General features: G+C 42.0%; 1 protein-coding gene across 2 annotated transcripts in view; it reads left to right on the forward strand.

Moving 5' to 3' along the window:
* The window catches only part of GCNA (germ cell nuclear acidic peptidase), a 57606-nt gene extending 49371 nt beyond the window's left edge, over positions 1–8235 (forward strand). For both annotated transcript variants that reach the window (XM_074963236.1, XM_074963237.1), the window contains exons 10-11: positions 3982–4186; positions 7703–8235. In XM_074963236.1, coding sequence (XP_074819337.1) covers positions 3982–4186; positions 7703–7952 — 455 coding nt within the window. In that variant the 3' untranslated portion in view covers positions 7953–8235. The remainder of the gene's footprint in view (positions 1–3981; positions 4187–7702) is intronic.
* The last annotated feature ends 2629 nt before the right edge of the window (positions 8236–10864 follow it).

The raw sequence follows: 10864 nt of genomic DNA on the forward strand, positions 1-10864 counted from the left end.
TGTCTTTGGTATTTCCCTGTCGGTAAGAAGAATCAGATACCGTGGATCAACATAAACTCCAGCAAGGAAATGAATGTTGTCAAAAAGCTTCTCTTCGCATTTCTGCATGGAGGATAGAATTCCTTCTGCAATTTGTCCACCATTTTCTTGCAAGAATTTTGACAGTTTCCTTCATTAAAACTCCCAGGGTTACATCGACAGCTTGAAGATTCATGGTTGTTTGGTTTGGCTTTGCCAAGAGGTCTCGCAGGTTTTTCACTTCGTTCCATTCAGCTTTTATTAACTTGAGTTCTCTTGTTCCAGCAGCAGCCACTTGTTCACAGTAAGATTGAAAAACGAGAAGCCGATCAATCATCGCAAATGTCAAACCCCAGCGAGTCACAGTATCCAGTGATTGAGTTACCCCATGTAGATCAAGCAGAACACTTCAAATACTTGGGGTTCGTAGTTGGACAATGACTTGTTGAATTTTTGCCAGAAATTTCTTGGCATGTTCTTTGTTCAGTCCATCCCAGATTGCCAACTGAAGAGTGTGAATACCACACCTCATCAGTTGGACTTCTGAGTTGTCCTCATGAAGCCATGTTGGAAGTATGAGGCTAGGATCATTAATCCATTGTGCAGCAGCATCCATGTTGAGTTTGATTTCATCCATTCTTTTAGTTCCTTCATCAGGCAAAATAGCTTCAGTTCTGTCCACATCCCTGTTCTCAGAGGTAGAAATGGTTTCATTGTCCTCGCTGAAAATGTTGACGGCACATGTGATGTTTGCTGCATTGTCAACGCAGATGCTCAGCACTTGCATTTCACTGATCCCAAATTTTTCTAAAATAGCTTTTACTTGACTTTTCACGTATGAAGAATTTTGACGCCCTTCAGTATTGATTATGTCCAAGGTTTTTACCACAGCTTAATCTTTTCCTTCTTTGTAGTACTGAGCATCGATTGCAAGGAAATTTCTGTTTCCACGGATTGCCGCATCCATTTTCAGGTAGCGCAATTTTTGCTCCAAAGCTTTCTTGAGCTCTTTGCGACCAGACTCAGCTGTGCTGACAACTAAATGACGAACCGCATTGTGCCCCGTCGAAACGCCAAGCTGCCGACCCATTTCACCTGCAATTTTTTGGAATCCTTTGTTCTTTAGCCTGAAGGTAGTGAGCGGTGTTGAACTCAAGCAAACCATTTCCATCAGCCCTTCATGGAAAGTATTGGCATCCACGTGACTGTAACCTTTGAGGACTTCAAATACGAGTCAAGTTTTGTCTGCTCAATTTTGGGTTTCTTTTCAGATGAAGCACCGCAAAAATCTTTTCTCCAGGAGTTTTCAAAGAGCCAGATGAACGTTGTTTAGCCGCATCAGCTTTCTGTTTTGCCTCATCTTCCTGGTCCTTTTTTGTAACCAGAGCTGCGTGGTTTTCAGGATGGTTACTTTTTATATGCTGCCAAAGGTTGAAACTTTTCACGACACTTGCTTCACTTGTATTGAAGCTACATGGTTTGAGCTCGCCATTCACTTCCTTTTCCACCTTGCACGTTGCCGATTTCTTCTTTGCTTTTCCCAAAAGCCCAAATTTGGGCTTTTCAAATTCAAAAGTAAAGACGGTCGTTGAGATCCTTTTCCATAAATCGGCTATCAATCATGGGGGGCAGATTTGATTTTTTTGTTGAAGCCATGGCCAAATCTTCTTGTGCTGCTACCGCATCCAAATGTTTCTTGTTATGATCTTCAAAAAGCAATGAACAAAAGCATTACATTTTTTTATAATGTACCTGCTTGTGATATCTTAACCACTTACGGTACTTCTAATTTATTTTGGATTTTCTGGACAAAAATGATCACATTTTCTTTTTGCACAAAATTATTATTAAAGTATATTTTAATATTTAACATGTTCCTTGCAGTTTTAATGAAGTAAGAAGTATTTTTAATATACATAATATAAATTTGTATTTATAAATTGCACGTTAGTTTTTCTTATGAAATTTTGCAGTAAAAATATTTGAAATATTCTCCAAGTTTTTAATTAATATCTCAAAAACACTTTACTATAGACATATCAATGAAATTTGGTATGTGCTGTAGCGTTAGTATGTGCTGTCCCTGTTCTACAACATTAATTGTTGGGAAGTAACGAGCTACACGTTACGAGGTTGAAAATAAACTTCAATGGGAAAGCGGATTCAAATTGCAAGCATAGTCCTTTTAGTAAAGAGAGAAAATGTTTGGAAATATGTTTTTGCTTCATCAGCCTGAATAGATTATACAAGATAGAACCTATTATTTGCTCTATCTTGTATAATGTTTCCAGCCTGATGAAGGAAAAACATATTTCCGAAAATTTGCTCTCTTTACTAAAAGGACTATGCTTACAATTTGAATCCACTTTCCCATTAAAGTTTATTTCCAACATTCTATCATACAACATCATTCAAATAAAATTATTTAAACTACAGGCGTCCTGAACTGGGGGGACTGGGCCAATTTTATTTAATATTTTTTAAATCTTCGACCATTTAACAGATACGATCCTGGAATATGATTTAATGCAAAAACACGCTTTAAAATGGTACTCTTAATGTATTTTGTATAATTAACCGTTTCCAAGAAAACTGTTTAAAAATTTTAATCTGCTTGGATGCTTAGAATGATACAATTTTACTTATTGCTTATTTTTCAACTTTGGAACCATAAATTTTAAACATAATAATAAATAATAACCAAAAATTATTAACTTATTATGGAACATAGTATTACCGCTCGTAGCCAGGGGCAGTCAATGACCAGCCTTTCTTGAAATATGAAATAGAAATGACCAACAGCCAGTTCGGGCGCCTATGGTTTAAATAATTTTGGATAATATGATATGGTAGCACATACTAACGCTAAGATACAGACATAATTTCATTACTTTATATTAAAGCATTTTTGAGATATTGATCAGAAATTAACTTTTCATCACCTCCTTGAAGGGACTGTAGCTCCCTTAGGAAGAATTTTAGGACACGTGTTCACAGAAACGTTTTTTCTTAAAATGACCTAAGGATTCACCCCCAAAGTTGTGTTGGACATTTTCCAATCACTTTGGATATATCACAAAAATCACTCCTAATTTATGCAAAAATGTTTACTGTATATTTATATGCCTGCTGCATGTGACTTTTTCAGTAAATTTAAAATTACAAACAACGCTACCAAAAGACCGTTGAACAGATGACATATAAAATAAGTCCGCCAGAGTGATACGGGAGCATGTACAAATGAACAAATGTAACGGGAGCCCGTGTGAGAAGTGAGCTTAAGTGATTAATATCTCTTGCGATATCTTAATATATCAATAAACAAAAACATTATTTTTTTTGCAATATACCTGTTTGTGATATCCTAAATGTTGCATCTTGCGTCACACTTTTCTGTAATCGCAGCACTCAGCGCGTCTCGTTGATACTTCTTTTGTAAGGGTTGATCAACACAAACTAATCTATCTAACTAATCTACACGAGTATGTACTCGCCTAACCTTGGCACAAGGGTGGGAGCAGTCTGCAGTGTTGCTGGATGTCTGATAATTATCTAATTCTTTAATAAAACGTATCTCCAAAAAACTTTGTAATTTTGTATCTGTACATTAAATCTTGATTTTGGCCGAAGTGAGAATAACTGTGACATATTACGTAAAGTGGTAACATAGATGTTAATATCAAATGTTTTATACAATCTGAAACTTTTTGGCACCTTTAGGAATTTCTTGCTAAATATCATTCATTTTGGTTTGAAAATGGAAAAAAAAAGAGCAGTGGAGCAGTCAAGATTTTCTGTGCTCTGGCTCCGCTCCAGCTCCGGGCAAAAACCTGCAGCGCCACTGCTCTGCGCTCAAGCTCCGGGCTCCGCTCCAAAGCCCTGCTAATAAACCAATGAAGAATGAGAGACCTGACTTTTTAATGGCAGTGTTCTTAATTTGTCTTCTCTCCTGCCTTCCCCAAGACCGGCTTCGAGACACATTGATCCATGAGATTTGCCATGCAGCTACTTGGGTAATCAATGGAATTCGAGATGGCCACGGGCAGTTTTGGAGATTCTATGCTAAGAAATCAACTGTGATTCATCCAGAGCTGCCAGTGGTGACACAATGCCACAGCTATGAGATTAAATACAAGTTCACTTATAAGTGTTCTCTGTGCAAAACCACGTGAGTAATATTTACTTGCCTTTGGTCATCTGTTAACTTTGTTTTCACCGTGTCCACAAGTTAAGCTTAGCCCTTTAACTCTTAAAGCACTTTGAGAATTAAAGGTCTCACCTCTATGAACTGAAGTATTTTTTTATTGCCTTGTTTTCCCTCTTCTGTTCCCACCAAGAATTCCCAACTGATGCTTCCAGGCAGTTTCCCTCGCAGACCCATATTACTTCTGGGGGGATTCTGTGCCTCAAAATTCTGCAAAATTCTATATATTTATTTGTCAAAATAATGCAATATAATCACACCAGTTTCAATTGTTTTGGTAATTTATTTAAACTACAATACAGAAAAAAGTCACAATTATTCAGCATTTCCTAAACACATGAAAGTGAAGTTACAAACACTTGGCAACTAATATCCTGCATTCCAGTTATAATCCTGAATTTTCATTTAAATTACATTACAGAACAAACAGCGTGAAAAAAAAAAAAAGTAGAATGTCATTTTAAATTGCTCAGACTTTCACACTTGAAAGTCATACAGTTTTGCTAATCATTGTCCTGGACCTGGCTGGGTACTTTGGGAAGTGCTTGTTTCTGATTGTCCTGACATTTTATTGACTGCTTGATAAAAAGTGAGAAAGCACATAGATCTTCCTAGCTGAGGATTCCCTTACTGTCATTTATAATAAGACTCCTTTACATCACTCTGGCAATGTAGGGGCCTTAAAGCTTTCACAGGTTTTAATGCTCCTGGGGGAATTGACTGAGAATGGGAACAGTTAACTAACAATAGTAGACATTCTGCTACATTTCTGCCTGAGAGAATGAGATCAAATAACCAACAACAACTTTACTACACAGTCAGGGTGCTACATTTGTGCCTCTACACTGCCTCCTGCATAATAAAAAGCTCTACCCTTACATGCCAGGGATCTGCAGTAGCAAGAGAAAGGGACACAGGGCTTGTCTACACTGGCAATTTACAGCTCTGCAACTTTCTCACTCAGGGTTGTGAAAAAACACCCCCCTGAGCGCAGCAAGTTTCAGCGCTATAAAGCGCCAGTGTAGACAGTGCACCAGTGCTGGTAGCTGCACCCCTCACGGAGGTGGGTTTTTTACAGCGCTGGAAGAGCTCTCTCCCAGTGCTCCACCGTGACCATACGAGACACATTAAAGCGCTGACGAGTCAGTGCTTTAGCGTTGCCAGTGTAGAGTAGCCTAGAGAGTCAGTCTCTCTCCCCGCCCCCCCCCCTTGTTGGCACACATGTACACCCCTCCCCCCGATGGTGATCATGCAGGCACGCACGCCCATCCCCCGTCCCCTGTCTCTGAGGCTGCTCCAGGCACGCTGGAACAGACGCACTGCCTGGGCTGCTGGGGAAGAGGCGCATGTCCACCAACAGATTTTTTTTTTTTTGCATTTTTCTGCCCGGGGGGCACAGAAAAATGTGGGCCATATGAATTCTGTGCCCCTCTATGGGCACAGAATCCCCCCAGGAGTACCACATGGAATTATACTTAGACCTGCCTCCCCCTGCTGGTGCTCTTTTTAATGGCTTAGCTGAGAACAGAGAGTTGGGAGGCGGGTTGTTTTGAGTGAGCAGTCTGGAAATCTGAGGATTTGAGAGATTCATAACTTTCAAGGGCAGAAAGGGACATGTCAGTCATCTAGTCTTACCTCCTGCAAAACACATGCCAGAAAATGTCACCTATTGATTTCTGCATCAAGCCCAGGACAGAGTGAGCAAATGACAAGACTTGCTCCAGGCAAGGGTCCCTGTCCCCACCCCCTCAATGCTGACACTCTCATGCACTGCACACTACAGCTGTTCCCTAAAAACCCTTTAACAATTATGAAATGGATTGATTTTAACTCAGTTTGTTCAGTCTCCAACCTACAGACACACTGAGTCTCTGTTAGCCACAATCCTTAGTGGCTGGTGTTCCACATACTGCTGTCCTTTGGAGCAGTGAATTTTCTTCAAGGGTACTCAGACTTTTCAATATTTCTGACCCCTTTTATCCTCTGAGGGAACACACCTAACTTTCTAATCTTGATTCTTCATCTTCCCCTCAGCAACTATAATGCTTGTTACATAGAGAAGGTAATAGAATCATAGAATACCAGGGTTGGAAGGGACCTCAGGAGGTCATCTAGTCCAATCCCCTGCTCAAAGCAGGAACAATCCCCAATTTTTGCCCAGATCCCAAGTGGCCCCCTCAAGGATTGAACTCACAACTTTGGATTTAGCAGGCCAATGCTCAAACCACTGAGCTATCCCTCCCCCTGTAGGACAGTATTAAGGAAACAAGGTAAACATTAAACTCAGGTTCATGTTATGAGACTACTTGGATCTCTCCCTACTTCTCTATTAGGAGTGTAATGCAGGAGCTCTGATACACTATGATCTCATCTTTTACCAAGAAACTTAATTTTTCTGCTTGTGTTTCAAATAAGCTGCTCACTGGGATTGTTAAAGCTTCTGTTTATCCCATTGTAAGTGATAAAGAGCTCGTGGGACCACTGGGATGTTTAGAGAAGATTGATCTGAGATCTAGAATATGTATTGTGGGGAACCAATTCAACAGCGGGGCCCTCAGCTTCTGCAGCACTTCAGTGTGGCAGACTGAAGTTCTTCACAGCTTCATGTAAACTTAAAAATTAGAGGGGGGTTTTATTGAACTAAAAGTTAACATGAATATCACTGAATTCCTTGTTGTTTGTTTTGGTATTCAACTGAACTTGCTTTACTCTGTTCATATTTTTTTTTTAATGTTCTGTTAAACTTCGTATTACCATCACATAACACTGTAGAGCAGGGGTGGTCAACCTGTGGCTCTGGAGTCACATGTGGCGCTTCAGAAGTTAATATGCGACTCCTTGTATAGGCACCGACTCCAGGGCTGGAGCTGCAGATGCCAATTTTCCAATGTGCTTGGGGGGTGCTCACTGCTCAACCCCTGGCTCTGTGACAGGCCATGCCCCCCACTCCACCCCTTCCCACCCCCTCCCCTCAGCCTGCAGTGCCTTCACTTCTTCCATTCCCCACGCCGCCGCCCCCCCCCCCAAGCCTCCTGCATGCCACAAAACAGCTGATCGGGAGGGAGGGGTTAGGGTTAGGGTCCTGGGGGGCGGGGGGGGGGGCTGCTGATGTATTACTGTGGCTCTTTGTCAATGTACATTGGAAAATTCTGGCTCTTTCTCAGGCACAGGTTGGCCACCCCTGCTGTAGACATTATCAGGAAGAAACTGAAGGTTCCACCTTGGCAGCTGGATAAGGGATGTTTCAGGCTTTTTGGCAGGAAAATGTGGGCAATGATCTGAGACTGCATGATAAAAATCACTAGCTGAATATTCCTGCTAAAATGATCAGCAGGAAAATAGTAATGTTGCCATTTAGATTATCTTTAGGTGTCAGAGTTAATGTACACTTGATCTGAATGTGAACAATTTGCACCTTTGAGCTATTATTCCAAGGTGTCTCCAGACTCAGGCACTACACTGACTTTTGTTTTATTTTAGAATTGGGCGCCATTCCAAGTCCCTGGACACAGAACGCTTTGTGTGTGCACTCTGTAAGGGACAGTTAGTCCTGTGCCAACCCACACGGAAGGATGGTACTCCTGCTAGAGCACAGCTAACACCATTTGCAAAATATGTGAAAGAAAACTATGGATCTACTAAAAAAGAACAGTGTGGGCTGAGCCATGCAGAAGTCATGCGGAAGCTCAGTGCTGAGTTTGCTTTAAAGACTAGGCTCCTAGATTCCTGAATGCCTCTTGAGGTGTACACACTGGGCCTGTGCTATGTAATCATTGTTTGTACCATTAGAGAAAATAGCTAGGTTCTGGCTGATTAATAGATTTTCAGTGTTAAAGGTTTCTAAGCATCTGCTGCTGTTCTGTGTTCCCAGGAACAGTGCTTGCATAATCCCCTGCTGCTGCACTCAGAAGCAGGTGAAACACTGTTTTCTGATGAATCCTAGTTACAGGACAAGGTGATATATGTAACTTTAGGTCCAGGGCTGCTCATCCATCCCCAGGCCTCTTTAGTGAGGATCGAGTGCATCTGTTTGCTTATGATTAAATCTTCATTCTAATTGCCCTCCAGCGATTTTATGAAAGTTAAAATGGGAAGGGGGGGTGGGAAATGGGGGAGGACTAACTTGGAGCCTTTTTTAACCATTGTTTGAGATAAACTCTGGAGGCAGTTGGCTCAGGGTCTGTCTTAGAACTAAATCAAATGCATCCATCACAGAGTTGTGATTGAAACACTTCTGTAACATATCTTCTCTACTCAGATGATTAAATCAGATTTGTAATATTAATACTTGAAATAAAAAGGTAGATTTTTGTCTCTTACTGGTTATGATTAATAAAGATTGCCTTGAAACCTGGTGTGCCTCCTGGGAGTGCCGGCAGAGGTGAGTGATCCAAATTTTAGGTCATTTTGGAGATGCAGCCACAACCACCCCTTAAAAAGAAAAACCCAGCTTTTCGTAAGGTTGACAGATTCTACCAACTTTATGCACAGAGATAGGGATCTAATTAACTTATTTACTCAACATATACCTTAGCTAATGTATGGCACCCTCTAACCCTTTGAGGGAGTAATATTTAAAATGGTTTGCACTTAAGCTCAGCTTAAGATAGGGTAGGCCTGTTATTCATTGGGGGTGGGTGGAGGGAGATAACAGAAAATTTGGAAATGGCAGATGCTTCTCTCCACAGGCTGGCTGGTTGCCCTTCAGCCAGGCTCTCCACTTTGATCAGGGCTTCAGTCGCTTGGTGGTGATGTCTGTAGATGGAGGTGGAAGAGAGAGAGCATGGCAAACCTGTCTCAATTTTATCTTTCTTTCTTTCTTTCTTCCCTCTTGGCTTTGCCCCCCTCCCCCCAGTCATGTGAGCATTACCTCATCATCATCCCAAACTGACCAAAGGAACAGGGGTGACTCACTTGAGAGTCCAACAGATCCTTTGTTGCTGCCTAGGCCAGTGTCCTTTGTTCCTGTGAGGCTGGGCTGGGTTTGTCCCATACATGCTCTGATGAGGTGTGAAGTGCCTTGGAGAGTTTTTGCCTGGGCTTGTTTTAAGCCATGAGGCATTTTCAGCCTCATAACTATATACATGAAATTACAACCTATAACATTACTATAACAATGCTCAGTGCATCATAAGCCTTCTGAAGACACCCCACATGACGAACTTTGCATTGGATACCACACAATCATAAGGATGAACAGGGAGTGTAGGGTATTGCCCCAAAGTACAGAACGTCACAGAGTGTTTTATGACACTACAGCAGCTGGGCGGCTCTTGCTGTGGGTCAGGTATGATGTTCAGGGTGTATTCCAGACTAGTGCGGGGCTGTGTCACCTGACCTACAACGCAAGGTGCCTCACCGTGCTTCGCTGTTGTAGCCTCTGATGTGGGTAGCTCACAAACAGCCTGGCACCGTGCAGCTCCCCGCTTTCCCCATGAGTGTCTGTGTACAGCTACGACTCTGATCCCAGCAGCTTGTCAACACTCACCAGTCACACTTTGGCTTCCATCAGACCTGGGCTACCACATGCAGGATGACCCTAACACACTCCCTGTCCTGACCTTTACCCCCAAGACGTGCTGTACGCTGTCCAGCCCTCTCCGGGACAGGCCAGGTAGATTAGGTCTGTTGTACCTCTAGGAGGTCAATACACACAAATCTGCCACTTTGTGGATAATTCCATTTATGGTTCACAACCCTGGATTAGTTCTGGTTCAAGAATAAAACACGTTTATTTAACTACAAACAGGTTTTAAGTGACTAAACAATGAGGCATTAAAGTAAGAAATGGTTACAAGAAAAATAAAGTGCTTTCTAAATTTAACAAACTAGACTTGTGAAGGCCCTTCCCACAGATTCCAGTAATATTGCTGCCCAAACTCTCAGGTCAGGATCTGCTTCCAGGGTCAGGCAGCTGTTTCTCTGATCATCTTAGGTGAAAGGGAGACGGTTAGGGAGAGCGAACTTTGGTGTTTTTGCTCTTCACTTTTATAGCACAGGTTTCAGAGTAACAGCCGTGTTAGTCTGTATTCGCAAAAAGAAAAGGAGTACTTGTGGCACCTTAATGACAGGTTTCAGAGTAACAGCCGTGTTAGTCTGTAGTCGCAAAAAGAAAAGGAGGACTTGTCGCACCTTAAAGACTAACCAATTTATTTGAGCATGAGCTTTCGTGAGCTACAGCTCACTTCATCGGATGCATACTGTGGAAACTGCAGAAGACATTATATACACAGAGACCATGAAACAATACCTCCTCCCACCCCACTCTCCTGCTGGTAATAGCTTATCTAAAGTGATCATCAAGTTGGGCCATTTCCAGCACAAATCCAGGTTTTCTCACCCTCCGCCCCCCACACACACAAACTCACTCTCCTGCTGGTAATAGCCCATCCAAAGTGACCACTCTCTTCACAATGTGTATGATAATCAAGGTGGGCCATTTCCTGCACAAATCCAGGTTCTCTCACCCCCCTCCAAAAACCACACACACAAACTCACTCTCCTGCTGGTGATAGCCTAACCAAAGTGACCACTTTCCCTACAATGTGCATGATAATCAAGGTGGGCCATTTCCAGCACAAATCCAGGTTTTCTCACCCCCCAACCCCCATACACACACAGACTCACTCTCCTGCTGGCAAT

The sequence above is a fragment of the Natator depressus genome, chromosome 9 (genome assembly GCF_965152275.1).
Source record: "Natator depressus isolate rNatDep1 chromosome 9, rNatDep2.hap1, whole genome shotgun sequence".
NCBI classification, from domain to species: domain Eukaryota; kingdom Metazoa; phylum Chordata; order Testudines; family Cheloniidae; genus Natator; species Natator depressus.